The following is an 18,241-nucleotide window of genomic DNA, read 5'->3' as shown; positions in this document are numbered from 1 at the left end:
CCGCAGTCACACATTTTAGAGTTGTGCCTCCACTTTGCAGGCATTTAAAATAACCAGTGATGGTTTCATAAACAGAGGAACCCCAGAGTAACTATGTCTTAAAATAAAATTTCCTTTTTAATCTCTTCCAAATGCATTACTAACCAACACTTCTTGAGCTTAGCTGCTCAGTCGTGTCTGACTCTTTGCAACCCCATGGACTGTAGCCCACCAGGCTCCTCTGTCCATGGGGATTCTCCAGGCAAGAATAGTGGTGTGGGTTGCCATGCCCTGCCCTCCTCCAAGGGGTCTTCACAATCCAGGGATCGAACTCAGCAGTTCACTCTTATTCATATCCTGCTTTTAATTTACGCAATGACGAATACTGTCTTCACTTTAAGGAACAACACAGGGTAACATTGCTTAGACAGAATGACTTCATCCTTCCTATGACTCAGGAAAACACTAAGGGGAAATGTAAAAGGAAATAACAGGTTCAAAAAAAAAAAAAGGTTGATAAATTTTTACAAGTATAAGACAGGAAGTTTATACAGACAACTAATGAAGTATGCTGGTGAGAAAATTCCTTACAGAATATTATTGTTAATAACTTTCATTAGAAAAAGAGCAGGAATATTTTTTAACTTCATGATCATTACAAACTAGATAAAATATTTATATTACATGCTGACCAAATGAGGAAATAATTTATTGCCTACTATAGTAAACTCTACAAATCAAGAAATACTTGTTTTATATTACTAAAAATTTCTTTCTTTCTTTTTTTTTTTACTAATCAAAACTAAAGAGTAGAGTGAACATAGACTTTGGTTTCTGGGGTAGGAAAATAATTCCTCCCAAAGATATCTATGGAACTTCCTTATAGCTCAGATGGTAAAAACTCTGCCTGCAATTCAAGAGACCTGGATTTGATCCTTGGGTCAGGAAGATCCTCTGGAGAAGGGAATAACAATCCACTCCAGCATTCTTCCCTAGAGAGTCCCATGGACAGAGGAGCCCGGCAGGTTACAGTCCATGAAATTGCAAAGAGTCAGACACAACTGAGCAACTAACATGTATGTATGTATGTATGTAAAGATGTCTACAACCTAATCCCCAGGAGATATGAGTATGTTAGTTTACATAGCAAGTGCAGGAAAGGGGCTGACTGTGAAGGGAATTAAGGTTGCTGATTAGCTGACCTAAAATAGATTGTTCTACATTAACTCAAATTAAATCGGGGTGAGCCTATTATAATCACAAGAATTAGTCAGAGAAACACTATGTTGCAGGCCCTGAAGACGGAAGGAGAAGTCACAAAGAACATGTGAGGCCTAAGCACCACTTCTCTAGAGCCTCCTGAAAGGAAGAGCTGTCAACACCTTGATTTTAACACAAGATCTAATTTGAATGCTTGACCTTCAGAGCTAAGAGATAATGTGTGTTTGTTAGGCTGCTAATTTGAGATTTTTTTTTACAATGCCATATTAAATTTAAACAACTTTTAAATTTTACATAATGAATATAGGAATGCATTCCTATTTCTGATGTAGTTACTTAGGATAAAAATATATAGGTTACATTTGAAAACTGCAGTTAGAGGAAAAACACTGTAAAAATAAAAAATCCTGCCATGTGTTGAGGTTTAAGACATACCTAGCTTGCTTGAATGAGACTTTGAATCTCAAATCAAGTTCTCAATTTCCCCTTTGAATAGCATCATCTTTGGTTGTTCAGAGGCTATTAACTTCACATGTTTTCAATGATTTTTTCTGAGAAAGATGACTATACTTTAGATTGCCTGCAGAAAATTTGATCAAGGTTTTGGAGATTAAGAAAATAATTGTTCAGACATTTATTTCCTTGTATACCCAGATCTGCAAAATAAGGGTTTTTTGGCAATGGATTAACTACTATTAGGTTACACTGTTTCTTCTGTCATGATTTGTCAAGAGTTAGTCATAAGAGAGAGGTATTTGCATATAACATACAACACAGTTTTGAGATATTCATGGCATTCCAATGCTATTAAGCTTTGAGAATTCAGATGACCTTGAAATTGTTTAAAACTTTAGTTCACCTTGGAATTTCAATTTTTATGTATTTGAATAAAACTTTTAATATAAAACATAAAAAGAATCCACCTATGATGCAGGAGATCTGGGCTCAATCCCTGGGTTGGGAAGATCTCCTGGAGAAGGGAAAGGCTACCCACCCCAGTAGTCTGGCCTGGAGAATTCCATGGACTGTATAGTCCATGGGGTCACAAAGAGTCGGACACAACTGAGAGACTTTCACTTTCATAATAAATACATTTAAGCATAAAATAAGCAGATTTATTTAAATAATATTTTATGTTAACAAACTGTATCAAATGACTTTTATGAATATTAAAGTTCATTTTTACTCTAACAATGTTAGTAGTACTATAATACTTCATATTTAGCTGTATGAAAATTAGCTCATGTATTTAATAACATCAGAAAGCCAGATTTAATTCAATCTAACTCAGTATTTATATTATTACTGCTCTGTCACTTTTGAATAAAAATTGAGCATAAATTACACCATTTTTACTTCAATTAGCAGAACTGTTCCTGCCAAGTTGTTTATGTTTGTTTAGTTCATTGCTTGTTAGGTTCTATGAGACCTCTGAAGAATGTCTTCCCTAGTTTGCAAACTTGTAATAAATTACAAGCAAAATAATTTTTAGTGCATAAATAAAAGTACACAAAATGTTGACTTGTAAATGTAGGGATATTTAATCATTAAAGATGCAACACTGATGAATGTGAGTCTAAACATTATGGTGAAACACTGAAGCAAGATCAGTGTTTACTGGCTTATAATTTATCATATAAACATTTGTGAATTAGTTCAAGGTAGATATTTTTAATGTGAAATGTTTAACTGGATCCCTTAAAAGATATGTCATCAGTGATTAGCTTCTTCTTTCAATTTCAATTTTACTAGTCAGATTCACTGCATTTCTCAAACTTATACATAAAAAGCTTTTAGGAAAGATAAGCTATTTTCTTTAGATTATAAATAGTTGATAAGGATAGGAGATCATTTTATGTCTCTAAATTCTATTGTTATTCCCTGGATGCATTTTTTTTTTTTTAATTTATTTATTTGGCTGTGTAGGGTCTTGCTTGCAGCACATGGGCTCTTTTGTTGCTCCTCATAGTACATGGACTTCCTTGCTCTGGGGCATGTAGGATCTTACTTCCCCAACCAGGGATTGAACCCACATCCTCTGCATTGCAAGGCAGATTCTTAACCACTGGGCCACCAGGGAAGTCCGCATTTTTTTTTTAATAAGGTTTAAAAAAAAACACACAGCTAACATTTGTTTGCATATCTTAAAGTTGACTTTTAAAACCTTTGTTATTTAAGACATAAGATAAATTTTAAAGCAATTTGGTAAAGAATTTGCTAAATTAACTTCTCTTCACTCTCAGAAATTATACAGATAGCATGTGTAACTTAGTTATTTAAAAGGACTTTAATATATTTCTTTTTATGCTAGGCTTATGTTACATTTTTATAGCAAACAATGATAAAGGGAAGCTATAAAATTCACAGAACTGTCATGCTAAATAATGATTCCATTGAGTCAATAGTTTAGCATGAGATCATTATGTAATTCAAATAAGCTGAACATTTGTGTCTACTTTAATCATTAACATCTTCTCTGCCAAGAAGAGAAAATAAGGTACTTAAATTACCATTCCCTTTGTTTTCTTGCCATCTTTTTCTTCAAGAAAAGTGAATGTGACAAGAATGTTTTCATATCCTAATTTGTGCAGTGTCTTGGGAAGATTCTTTTTTGGATTCATAGTAAACAGTGACTCTTTGATTTATGTTTTCTCAGGAGCTACAACCATAGAGAAATATGACCTCAGAACAAATTTGTGGATCCAGGCAGGGATGATGAATGGCAGGAGATTGCAGTTTGGTGTGGCCGTTATTGATGACAAACTCTTTGTAATTGGAGGTCGAGATGGCTTGAAGACATTGAACACTGTTGAATGTTACAACCCCAAAACCAAGACTTGGACTGTTTTACCACCAATGTCAACACATAGACATGGTCTAGGTAAGATTCTTATTTATTGATATCATTTTTGGAAAGTATTTTATTGAAAGTTAGAATGTGTGTTCAAATATAGTATTACTTAGATCAATTATCATTAACAAGGTAAGCTGTGAACTAATTTGGAACATATATCTATACATATATATATATATATGTTGATGTATATATGTGTTGATATATATATATATGAATATATATATGAACATATAGATAGATAGATTCTTGACATTTTCCTGTGGTGACCAATGTACATTAAACTGTTAAAAGAGTGATGTTAAATATGCCGAGATGAAATTTCCTTGGTTTCCATCAATGGATGAATGGAAAAAGAAAATGTGATATATATACATGATGAAATATTGTTCAGCCATTAAGAATAAAGAAATCTTGCCATTTGCAACAACATGGATGGGCTTTGAGGGAATTATGCCTAGTGAAATAAGTCAGACAGAGAAAAATAACCATATGACCTCACTTACCTGTGGAATCTGAAAAAGAAAAAAAATCCTGGATATAGAGAAAAGATTGGTTGTTGTCTGAAGCAGGGTTTTGAGAGTTGGTGAAATGGGTGAAGGAACTCAACACTAGAAGTTTCCAGTTGTAAAGTGAGTAAGTCATGGGGATATAATGTACAGCATGGTGACTGTAATTAATAATACTATATTGCATATTTAAAAGTAGTAGGAGAATGGATCTTGAAAGTTCTCATCACATGGGAAAAAATTGCAACCATACATCAAGATGGATGTTAACTGAACTACTGTGGTGATCATTCTGCAAAATATACAAATATTGAGTCATTATTTGTACAGGAAACTAATGTGCTGTATCAATTGTACCTCTTTTTCTTAAATAAATAAAAGCAAGGACTTGTAAAAAGATGTATCTAGATGAGTAGACCTCAATTATTCCAGTTTTCAAAGTATGATACTCATACAGCATGTAATATTCATCTACTATGAAGAGAAAATGCAGAACTATCATGGAAAGACCAGAGTAATACAGTGTGGAAGAAGAAACAGTTAATGTGAATTGAGAAAGCAGCTAAGGTGGTTTTCTGTAGCATTAGTGGATAGTCAAATCTAGTTATATCTTTGTATTTAATTGATTCCATCTTGAAAAGTTCATGGGGAGAGGGCAGAACAGATTTAGGAAAAAAGTGACTCATCAATAGGCACCAGAAGTCAATATAATAGGATTCAACTGATCTCCACTAGGGAGTAACCTGGAGATGGGGTGAACTGTATTTGGATTCAGAAGTTCTGGGTGTGAGTTTTCAGTCTGTCATTGGATATTGGCTTGATTTGGGGCCAGCAGTTAAACTATGAGCCTTCATTTCTTCATTTGTCACCGATTCAAGGTTATGAATTAGATTGAAATTGGATGATGATAATGAATGTGAAATCACTTATAAATTATAAAGTCCTCAACAAATATTTGAAAAAAGAGTAATGTAACATAGATCCTGAATTTGTGTTTCTCATCCTGTGGATTGTAAGAAGTCCTAGTTAGTTTTTTGAAGACCTGAAATATATTAGTTGACTAAATACATTTAGTATATTAGTACATCTAATATACATTAGAAAGATATTGAGGTCTAATTGCAAATTTACTGATCCAGACTTTCCTAGGAAAGCAAAATCATAGAGAATTTAAAAAACAAAAATTAATGGTAGTTTAAGGTCTTCAGCTCTACATTCTAATTCATATCTGCCATCATCTAAGACAAACTATAAAAATAGCTCTGAACTAAAACCACTTACCTTTTTGTTCTTCTGATTTACCTCCAATTTTATCAGTTTTCTGATTTTTATTTTATTTGCCATAGTTAGTAAATGTCTTGCTTTGTGATATTCAGTGTGATTACAATATTGCCCATGTATCCCATATTATACTCCAAGTGGCAAGAAGCTAAAGTAAAATTTTAATATAAAATAAAAACTCAAAATAGTTGACCTATATAGCTTTCTCCCACTTAAATTTGTTTGAAAAAAATCCTTACATGATTATATTAGAAAGCCACATGAGTTCTTTGGTTGTTAAGTTGAAGATGTGGTCAAAAACATTTCATAGCTATCAGGAAATGAAGATTGATTCTTCTGCTGGATAAAATAGCAAAACTGTATTCATGTTAAGTCTGTGATATCAGGGAGTAATGCATCTCTCTAGGGAATGAAACTATTTAAGACCACAATTGCCTCAACATGCTGAGTTTTTATTTTAGCATTATGTCTGTGAAACACATAGTTCTATAAATCATGTCTTCTTTCCCACAACATTTATTTTGTATAAAATTGAATAAGTTATTCTTACAATACACTGTTTGCAAGTAAGTAGTTTTAGGAAAAATTGATAAAATAGTTAAATAGCTATTGTTGATTATGGATTTTCTATATGCCAGGCTTTGTGTTGTATGTTAAATAATGATAGGGTTTGTTTTTGTTTAGTTTTCAACTGAGATAAAATTAAGTGTTAAAGTGTAGAATTGAGTACTTTTGAGTCTATTCACAGAGTTATGTAGTCATCAGCACTATCAAACTTCAAAATATTTTTATCATTCTAAAAAGAAACCCTGTAATCAATAGCAGTCACTCACCATTGTCCCATCTGCCTGCCCCCCTTAGAAAAATTAAACTATTCTCTGTCCCAATGAAATTGCCACCTCAAGATAATTCATTTAAATAGAATCACATAGTTTGTGGTTTTCTGAGTTGTTTCCACTTTTTGATTATTATGAATAAAACTACAATGAACATCCATGTATGTATTTTTGTATGAATATATATGTTAAATTCTGTTGGATATGTACATATTAGAAAAGTTGTTGAATTACATCATAGCTCCATCTTTAAATTTTGGAAGAACTGCCAAGCTATTTTCCAGAATGGCTGTTCCATTTTCCATCTCCTCAGCAAAATATAAGGGTGCCAGTTTTTCCACATCCTTGACAACACTTGGTACTGTTTATTCTTTTTCTATTTTAATGATCACAATGTATCTCATGATTTTATAGAAATTTCTCTAATGAATAATTTTGAGAAATATTTCATGTGCTTATTGACCATTTGTACCTTCTCTGGATAAATGTATATAACTTTTGTTCAGGCTATTTTTTCTTTTATTGTTCACTTTATATTCTATATATGAGTGTTCTATCAGATATAACATTGCAAATATTTCATCTCATTCTACGGGTTCTAATTTAACTTTTTGAAAGGATCCTTTGAAGCACAAAAATTATTGACTTACTAAAGTTAAGTTTATTTTCTTTTCTTTTATTGCTTCTGCTTTTATTGGAGTATAAGAGAAAAATATTGTCTAATCGATGGTCATAAAATTTATGCTAATGCTTTAGAAATTTTATACTTTTAGGTCTTAAATTTAAAAACATAATCTATTTATTAATATGATGTGAACTGATAGTTCAACATCATTTTGCATGTTGTTTCACTGTTCTTTGTTAAAAAAAAAAGACAACTTTCTTTTCCATTGAGTTATCTTGGTGCATCATCAAAAATGTATTGGCCATAAGTATGAAGATTTATTTATAGACACTCAGTTCTACTTTATTAATATCCTTGCCCATACTTACACCAATACCACATTGCCTTGATTACTGTATCTTTGTAATAAGATTTGAAATTGGATAATGTCAGCCCCCTGACTTTTGCAGGACTGTGTTTAATAGCCACATATTTGTTGTTGTCATACAAATTGCATATTTATACATCCATCTCAATACAGTTTTAAAATTATTACTTTATGCAGATGTCTTTATAATGACAGGAGAAACTAAAGTGTTATAAATTATTAAAAATACAGCTATTACCTTCATAGAGGTCTTTACTCTTCTTGTGAATTTATGTTCCTATCTAGAAATGTCTACAGCCTAACCCAAAGGACCCCTTTCAGGAAAGATCTACTAGCAACAAATTCCCTTTATGTTTTATTTATTTATTTTTTAAAATCTTGATATATGATCATTTCTCCTTTATTTTTAAAGGACATAACATTCTTAACAGTCTTTTTATGTTAGACTTTGAATATGCCATACCATGCCTTCTGGTCTTCTTGATGAGAAATGAGATGTTAATCTTTTTGAGAATCCCTTGTGCCTGATAAGTTGCTACTCTTTTGCTACTTGTAAGATTCTCACTTTGACTTTTAACAGTTTGTGATATGCCTATGTGCACCTAGTTTTGAGTTCATCCTACTTGTAGGTGCTTGAACCCAGCTATCTCCCAGCTCAGCTGAGCTCCTGGTAAGGGAGAGTTGTAAACTGACCACTGAAGTGTTGAAGGATTGCCCCAACATGAACACTGAGCCCCTAAGCAAAGGCAAGTTTTCATTCTCCTTTCCTCATAAAGGTCTTGACAGAAGTGCCTGAAGAACACCTCTTGCCAAGACTCAGACAGGGATATCTTAGGATGAAAGGTGCCTGGGAGAGAAATGCAAATATGTAAATAGCATGATCAGCTAGATAGTCTGAGTCCTTCACTGCAACTTTCTTGAAAGTTTGCAGTACTTTGGTTTTGCACCAAGATTGATGTAGGGATAATAGCTTTCCCCTACGAGACCTGCCAAGTAAAGCCTTTGTGATAGCTTGTGATCAGGTTTAAAACATCATAAGTAGATTTTTAGCAGGAGCTAGACTCTTCATGACTTATCTATCATCCCTGCTTATACAAATCCTCACGGTCAGATAGAGGTGAGAACTTATTACCTTCACATTTTACCTGTGCATGTGCACATGACCTTTAAGAGTACCAGGAATATGTCAATCTTTTCAAATTTCTCCACAGACATCCTTTCTGCAGTTCTTCTGTTAAGGTTTTTTTTTTTTTTTTTTTCAGCTTCTTGTTTGTTTTAACTGTTCTCACCACCTCAGGCTGCATTGACATTAAGTAATTGCCACGGATTTTTTTTTTTTTTTTTCCTTGACACACATCCTGGAGCATTCTCAGTAAGAAGAAGCCTTAATCAGGTAAAAGAAGAAACCCTTGCAAGTGTGGGTTTTCAGAGAACTACCAGACCCATCAGAATAATAGCAATTTCCTAAGAATGAGCTTCTGAGGAATCTCCAAAATCTGTCCAGAGCCCTCCATTGGCTAATACGCTGTTAGATTTCATCATTACCTTGATTGTGAGGTTGTTGGTTTCCAAGATTATGGCACAGTTAGGGAGAAAGTTCTTGGGATAAAACCATAGAGCTCATTGATCTTATGTAGATTAAGTTGTTTTTATTTTTTCTTGAATAAATCTCTTCAAATATTTAATATTTTTATTTCTCTTTCAGAGTTCTAATTTTGAAACATTTTGTCAATATTGTCATTATCTTTTATTTTGTCATTGCTGTGCATGTCAACAATAGAGATGGTTTTTATTGGGTACAATAAGCAAAACTTGGCTCATCCATAAGAAAAGGAGTCTTTTGAAAACATAATGGCTACTAAAACTTTACAAATGACTTATATGGTCTAGCCATCAGCACAGGAAAACATTTGAAAAGCAATGAGAATAACACTGATGCTGGCCTTTTGTCAACTATGTTGGTGAACAATGACTCTTCCCCATAGATGGTGAAGTTAGCCACCCCTGAGCTAAAAGGACACATGAATAACAGACAAACATAATGCATGAAACTTCAGGCTGTACACAAACAAACAAAAAACCAACAACTGAAAAGCAAATAAACATAATGTTTAGCTTATAAAATTGATTAGACGTCCTGAAACATGGCTGAAATTAAGACAGGCGTGTTAATTCAAGTGAAAATGACATGCCTTGGAAAGACTGGTAAGGGCAAAAATGATTCCAGGAAAGGTACTGGGTGCCCCAACTGACATCGTTGCTTCTACTCTAGAGATCTGTGAGATAGCTCTGAGTCACTGACCTTAGCTTTTTAGTCAGGAATAAGAAATAACTCAAACTGTCATCATCTATCATGGTAGACAACGCTGCTTCAAATGGCCGATCATATGTGTGAACGTTCTTAAAATAAGAAGGATATTCCCATTCAGAGGTAATGTGAAAAAAATGTTCAATCTGTACTCGACATTTACTAACTGATTAAATACTCACAGTTCAGTTCAGTTCAGTCGCTCAGTCATGTCCAACTCTTTGCGACCCTATGGACTACAGCATGCCAGGCCTCCCTGTCCATCACCAACTCCCGGAGTTTACTCACTCATGTCCATTGAGTCGCTGATGCCATCCAACCTTCTTATCCTCTGTCGTTCCCTTGTCCTCCTGCCTTCAATCTTTTCCAGCGTCAGGGTCTTTTCAAATGAGTCAGTTCTTCGCATCAGGTGGCCAAAGTATTGGAGTTTCAGCTTCAGCATCAGCCCTTCCAATGACTATTCAGGACTGATTTCCTTTAGGATGGACTGGTTGGGTCTCCTTGTAAACCACAACCACCTTATAATTTAGACATTTTTGCAGTTTTAATGTTTAAAAAATCATGGACAAAGTGGTCAATTAGCTTTCCCTATGTCACCCATCTTGTAAGGAAGATTTGTACTTGTTATCTTTTTAGCTCCAAAGTCATATTTTTTTTCTAATATAATATGCTGTTGCCAATAAGTTAATAATAATAATAAATATTTTTGTTTTTCAATTGCTAAGTTGTGTCTGACTCTGAACAATCCTATGAATTGCAGCATGCCAAGCTTCCCTGCCTTTCAAATATCTCCCAAAGCTTGCTCAACTCATGTTCATTGAGTCAGTGATGAAATCCAATCATCTCACACTCTGTTACCCCCTTCTCCTCCTGCCTTCAATCTTCCCCAGCATCAGGGTCCTTTCCAATGAGTCAGTTCTTCACATCAGGTGGCCAAATTATTTGAGTTTCAGCTTCAACGTCAGTCCTTCCAATGAATATTCAGGGTTGATTTCCTTTTAGATGGACTGGTTTGATTTTCTTCCTGTCCAAGGGACTCTCAAGAGTCTTTGCCACACCAGTTTCAAAGTATCAACTTCAGTACTCAACTTTCTTTATGGTCCAACTCTCACATCTATACATTTGTACTGGGAAAACCATAGCTTTAACTATAAGTATCACTTTTGTAGGCTAAGTGATGTCTTTGCTTTTTTAATATGCTGTCTAGGTTTGTCATAGCTTTTCTTTCAAGGAGCAAATGTCTTTTAATTTCACGACTACAGTCACCACCCACAGTGATTTTGGTACCCAAGAAAATAAAATCTGCCAGTATTTCCACTTTTTCCCCATCTATTTGCCTTGAAGTGATGAGACTGGATGCCATGATCTTTGTTTTTTGAATGTTGAGTTTTAAGCCAGATTTTTCAGCCTCCTCTTTCACCTTCATCAGGAGGCTCTTTAGTTCCTCTTCATTTTCTGCCATTAAAGTGACATCATCTACATAATCTGAGGTTGTTAATATTTCTCCTGATGATCTTGATTCCAGCTTGTGAGTCATCTAGACCAATATATTGCATGATGCATATAAGTTAAATAAGCAGCCTTGACCTACTCCGTTCCCAATTTTGAACCAGTCCATTATTTCATGTCTGTTTCTAACTATTGCTTCTTGACCTGCATACAGGTTTCTCAGGAGGCAGGTCAGGCGGTCTGGTATTCCCGTCTCTTAAAGAATTTTCCACTGTTTGTTGTGATCCACACAGTAAAGGCTTTAGTGTAGTCAATGAAGGAGAAGTAGATTTTTTTTTCTTTTTAATTATCTTATTTTCTATCATGCAGAGGATGTTGGCAATTTGATCTCATTTCTCTACCTTTTTTAAAATCCAGCTTGTACATCTGGAAATTCTTGGCTCATGTACTACTGATCCCTCACTTGAAGGATTTTGAGCATAATATTGCCAGCATGTGAAATGAGTGCAATTGTAAGGCAGTTTGAACATTCTTTGGCCTTGCTTTTCTTTGGGATTGGAATGAAAACTGATCTTTCCCATTCCTGTGGCCACTGCTGGGTTTTCCAAATTTGTTGGCATATTGAGTACAGCACTTTAACAGCATCATCCTTCAGGATTTGAAATAGCTCACCTGGAATTCCATTACATCTACTATCTTTGTTCATAGTAATGCTTCCTAGGGCCCACTTGACTTCACACTCAGGGGTCTAGCTCTAGATGAGTGACCACACTATCTTGGTTATCTGGATCACTAAGATCTTTTTATGTACGGTTCTTCCATGCATTCTTGCTTCCTCTTCTTAATATCTTTTGCTTCTGTTAGGTCCATATCATTTCTGTCCTTTATTGTCCCATCTTTGCATGAAATATTCCCTTGGTAATGCCACTTTTCTTGAAGTGATGTGTAGTCATTTTATTGCTTTTTTCTATTTCTTTGCATTGTTAACTTAGGAAGGCATTCTTATCTTGCCTCCTATTCTCTAGAACTCTGCATTCAGATGGGAATATATTTCCCTTTCTCTTTTGCCTTTCACATCTCTTCTCTTCTCAGCTATTTGTAAGGGCTCCTTAGACAACCATTTTGCCTTTTTGCATTTCTTTTTCTTGGGATATGGTTCTGTTCACCATGCAATATTATGAACCTCCATCCATAGTTCTTCAGTCACTCAGTCACTCCAATATACTCTCTTGAATCTGTTCATCACCTCCACTGTATAATCATAGGGATGTGATTTAGGTCATACCTCAATGTCCTAGTGGTTTTCCCTACTTTCTTCAATTTAAGTCTGAATTTTGCAATAAGGGGTTCATGATCTGAGTCACAGTCATTTTTTGCATTGAAGAAGAGGGTATTTGCTATGGCCAGTATGTTCCCTTGGCAAAACTATGCTAGCCTTTGCCCTGTTTCATTTTGTACTCCAAGGCCAAATACACCAGGTATCTCTTGACTTCTTACTTCTGCATTCCAGTCTCCTCTGGAAAAAAAAAAAAAGACATCTTTTTTGGTGTTTGGTGGAGTTCATGGTGTGAGCAGGGTAGTGACCAGAGCCCTGAGTTCCTAATGTGGTGGGGCAGGAGGCTATGAAGCACTTCTCACTACCTTGCGGCAGGTGGGCTTGCCAGACCTGGACAATAACTCTGAGCAACCAGAGGAGAGGAAAGATGGTGGCCAGTTATTGGCCAGTGGTGGGCCATGTGGGTGGCAGAAAGTTCCCAGGGTAGCCAGCAGCAACAGTGAGGCCAAGGAGCCCTCAGCTTATGATCATCCTCCAACCTCAGCTCCAGCCTTCCCCGTACCCCCTTCCCAGAAAATCCAACAGGTCCTTTGGCCAGCTCCCACGTGGCACATTGACTGACACCCAGTGGTAAGTGAAGGTTTACATGCCCAAAGGCTAAAGAAGGACCAGCATTTGGACAACCAGGGTTCAGGGCATGTCTGTCCAGTTACAAACAGTGGCTGAAGGACATGTCCCTGGTAGTCAGGGCATGACAAAACATGGCCCACTGGAGAAGAGAGTGGCAAACCACTTCAGTATTCTTGACTCAAGAACCCCATGAACATAAAGAAGAGGAAAAAAGATATGACACTGGAAGGTGAATCCCTTAGGTCAGTAGCTGTCCAGAATGCTACTAAGGAAGGGCACAGAAACAGCTCCGGAAAGAATGAAGTGGCCGGGCTAAAGTGGAAACATGTTCAGTTGTGGATGTGTCTGGTGGTGCAAGTAAAGTCCAGTGTTGCAAATAACAATATTGCGTAGGAACCTGGAATGTTAGGTCCATGAATCAAGGTAAATTGGGCACGGTCAAGCAGGAGATGGCAAGAGTGAACATCGACGTTTTAGGAATCAGTGACCTAAAATAGCCTGGAATGGGCGTTTTTAATTCAGATGACCATTATGTCTACTATGGTGGGCAAGAATTCCTTAGAAGAAATGAAGTAGCTCTCATAATCAGAAGAGTCCAAGATGCAGTATTTGGGCACAAACTCAGAAATGACAGAATGATCTTGTTTCATTTCCAAGGCAAACCATTCAGCATCACAGTAATCTAAGTCTATGCCCCAACCACTAATGCTGAAGAAGATGAAGAGTTCTGTGAATACCTATGATACCTTCTAGAATTAACACCTAATACTATACTCATGTTATGTTTATATATTTTTTAAATTTTTATTTTTTAATTAAGGCTCATTCTCTCATTTTATGTACACAAATTAAAAGACATGCACACAAAAATATCAGTTTAGTATCTGAGTGTCCGAAACTGTTAGCATGTTTGATTGTGAAAATTTCTATAGAATGAGTTTGAGGAATGATTCAACCAAGTATTTCAGATTTAGATATAGACAAATGAATAAGTATATGAGTAGGTAAAGAAATTGACTAGATAGATAGATAAAGTTCTGTGTTAACTTATATACATTTCTCAATTTCACTGAGTGAAAAAGGGGAAAATGCTGATAGTGGTATGTTTGTTATTTTCGTATCAATGATTTAGATACACTAAAATGATACAATTTGAACCAATAAATCAGGACAAAAAAAAGTCTCTATATTCTGCCATTTAAGGATTACCTGTTTTATAGGCTGGTCTCCCATTTAGCCTTCCTAGCAGGAAAAACTTCTATGTATATAGACTCTAGGAAATTATTACCTAATATTATAGATTCATAAACTATCAAGAATTCCTGAAATATTTCAGGGTTTAAAAGAGAAAGAAAAACTATACATAATGCAACTTCTCTGCAAACACAGACATGGTTCAGTTTTAATTTAAAAAAAAAAAAAATTAAAATACCAAAAGTAAAAAGAACACAAATGTATTTGGTATTCTTTGCTAGTCACCAAAGATATTCAGTCTTGAAATAATCAGTTATATAAAAAGAGGGAAAAGTATAAAAAAAATTTCAAATTTAAGATGTTTGTTGAAATGAAATATTAAATAGAATTTTGAAAAAAAATAAAATCAGTATCACTGTCATCTCTAAAAATCAATCAGAGGCAATAAATTAAAATTATGGCAAAACATATGAGACAAATAATCAGAAAGCATGATATTGTTATCCATGGTAATTTTAGAAAAAGAGTATTGAGAAAGTGAGAGAAAAATAAAATCTGAAAGAATTTCTCTGAAGTATAACATATGGCCTCTGCTGACCTGAAGTAAATAGCCATATATTTCTCTAACAGAGATGGGTTTACTGGGGCCAAAAAAGAATTGCTATGGTGAGCTATGTGCAAGTTCCCACACAACAAATGAAGAACATTTTTATGGAGGGGAAAAGGAAGTTGGGAGGATTATAGTAAAGAGTCTGTGACATTTTGTTTTCTGGATCTTTGCCAGGAAAGAAGAGGAGTCCTTCTGCTACTGTCTCAGAATCTGAGAACTCCCCTTTCTGGTGTCCCAATTCTAGTTAATTGAAATTCCTGTTTATCATTTTTTTTTTTTATATTTTCCCCTTTAATCAAAAACTTTAAAAAAAAAATTCAGTGTTGATCAAGAGTCACATCTAGTTTCAGAGACTTTTTGTCCCTAATATCAGAAAGGACCTTTCCAAGGTGTACTGTCTTATATCAGAAGGAAAGTGCACAGATTGGAAACCTATTATGATCACATTCGAGTAACAAAGAAGGGTTGGAGTCACTTTCTGTCTAAAGTCCATATATTAACAAGATCATCATCATTGGAGTTCATCTGAAGCATTACATCATCATCATAAGTTTGGGAGACACATTTATGATAGGCCTTGCCTTGATAGCTTGAGGAAATTGTCTCCTCAGATGTCCTCTGCTTCAATTGTAGAAAATGTTTACTCTCAGGGTACCAGATAATGTGCAGTTCCAGTCAGGGTTCAGTGCTTTCTTTAGGTGTATCACATGAATCAAAGAACCTTTTTCTTGAAGTTTGCTGGCACAAGGGTTAGTTAGCAGTACCCAGAGAGTATGAAGAAAGTTTGGTATTTTCCAACTGACAAAATCTCCAGGTTGCAAGATATAATGCTTAATGTCTTCATCTTGAGCACACTGTGAAAAGATTTCTTTGCCAGAACATGATTATTTTTCATAGAAGCATTTATGCTTTTGCCATAAGTGAGTATCTTTTTTCAGTTGTGGGTCAAAAGAAAAGAAGGCATGTATATTAAACTTCCTGTGGTTATCTCACAGGGTGAGAGTTTATAAATTCCCAAAGGGGTGAATCTGAAGTTTAGAAGGACCAACAGCAATGCTCTTGGTCAAGGTGTTTGGAGGGTCTCTACAAATCTTGCCAGTTGAACCTTCATAATGTTGTTAATGCTTTGGACTTAATCAGAGGATTGAGGGTGGTAAGCACAGTGAAATTGTTGCAAAAGAAGCCAAATAGGGCAGAATTATAGAAGTATTTAGCCAGGAAAATGGTTTCCTCTCTCTTTACGAAGTTTGAGAGGCATTCCCCCAGGTAGGGATAATATTTTCAAAAAAGATTTAAGCGGTAGAAGAAGGAAATAGTCTGTAAGCAAGGGAAGGTTTCAGTCTAGTGTGAACACATGCAAACTACAACTAAAATATATTTATATCCATAAGACCAAGGAATTTGTATGAAATTCATTTGCCAGAACTCAAATGGTCCATTGGAAAGTTAAAAGTTTGGGAGCAGTACATACAGGCTTCCCCAGGTTGTACGTTGCACAGATGAAGCAAGTGAGGTAGGCACATTTTGTAACCTTTTAAAATTTTTCCCACCAATATTGATTCATGAACACTTATTTTGTCAACATTAAACAACATTAAACATGTTGTTTAATGTATGTACTGCTATTAAGATTGTAAATTTTAGAGTTTCTAGTAGGACTGAGCTGATACTTGGTCCAAACCAGAGCTTTCTCTTTTATCAAACCAATAATTGAATTTTCATCGGCTGAATCCTTGCCAGGAAAGAGACTGTCTTCCTGTTGGGGTCCTCTGTTGTTACCAAGTGTGAGAGCGCCCCCTGCTGTTCTCTCAATTCTATTTTATTGAAGTTTTCATTTATTTATTTTTTCATACCTCTAAAATGAGTAGTACAGAGGAAAATCAGAAAAATGAGTGAAAAAAGAGCAAATTCACTTTATCTGTATCAAATTGCAGAATATCAAAGATAAAGAAATAATTACATATCTCCTGAAGAGGGAAAAACACACTTAAGCAAATGAGAACAATAGCCATGTTTGAATAACAATGAAATAACTGCAATAAAATACCAAAATCCACAGAAAAAGAAGGATGACCAGATTGTTGTCAGGCTTTTTAATAGCAATGCTATTGTCCACAGATAATGAAAACATTCTTCAAACTTCTGATGCATAAAGGTTTTCAACTCATTTATGTCACGCCAAACTACTCCTCATACTATGAAAGGAGGAAAAAAAAGACATCTTCAGACATTTTGTTTCTGCTGATTTCAGCAAGGATATGAACCTCAAAATCTCTCACAAACTTAAGATTGAATAAAGAAAGAAACATCTTAAGAAAAAACAATCTTCTAATGTTAGGATTCAAACATCTCCTATCAATATCAGGAAAGATAGAGGATAAACAGTAGTACTTTCAGAGTTCTTGATCTAATGGGAGAAACAAGTTATTAGATGATCTCTTTGCCAAGAACAAACACAGGGTTTTTCCAACTGCAGACACTTGGTGAGTCCTAATATGGCACTGGATTTTCCTCCCTGTTGCTAAGAAGCCTGGTTCCACTTCCGGCCTGTTATACTTGGCCAAAGGAAAATTGCTAAAGCCATCTGAGGATGCTTCATTTACAACTGAGGGTGAACTGGGGTGAAAGCATGGGGAATCTGTGTATATGCATCCAGAAATGCTCACCTGCCAGAAGAATAAAACAAATGAGGTTTCATAAACTAGCCAGGGGAAATGTAAAGTTAAAATTAAAATATCAAGAAAATATTTTCAAAACAATGTCATGAATGTAACTTAATAAAATTCTTGAATATAAGTATGAAGAAAGAGAACCCAAAGTGACATCTATTATCAATGTTTTCCCTGACTTTTAGAAGCTATACTTATAACAACAAGTAATGAATGGACTGAAGAAAATAGCAGCCTAATAAAACCTTGCATTTGTTTGTGATATGACCCATTAGTCTAGAAAATTTCATTTTAAGCTGTCAGTTTTCATTGTCTTAGAAGGAACACTTGCTTCAGTTTAGCCTCTGCTACTTTAATTATATCAGTATGTATCTGTCCTCTTCATGTCTCTTTTACTTAAAAAATAGCATTTGTCACAAAACTAAGGGGTCTG

The 18,241-nt window shown here is 35.1% G+C and overlaps 1 protein-coding gene across 2 annotated transcripts in view; it reads left to right on the top strand.

Moving 5' to 3' along the window:
• KLHL1 (kelch like family member 1) overlaps positions 1–18,241 on the top strand; it is a 481,321-nt gene that overhangs the window by 374,858 nt on the left and 88,222 nt on the right. For both annotated transcript variants that reach the window (XM_043892336.1, XM_043892337.1), the window contains one exon: positions 3,857–4,081. In XM_043892336.1, coding sequence (XP_043748271.1) covers positions 3,857–4,081 — 225 coding nt within the window. The remainder of the gene's footprint in view (positions 1–3,856; positions 4,082–18,241) is intronic.

This window comes from Cervus elaphus, chromosome 30 (assembly GCF_910594005.1).
Source record: "Cervus elaphus chromosome 30, mCerEla1.1, whole genome shotgun sequence".
Lineage (NCBI taxonomy): Eukaryota > Metazoa > Chordata > Mammalia > Artiodactyla > Cervidae > Cervus > Cervus elaphus.
The sequence above is the reverse complement of the archived record's forward strand: the minus strand, read 5'-3'. Positions and strand labels throughout refer to the sequence as shown.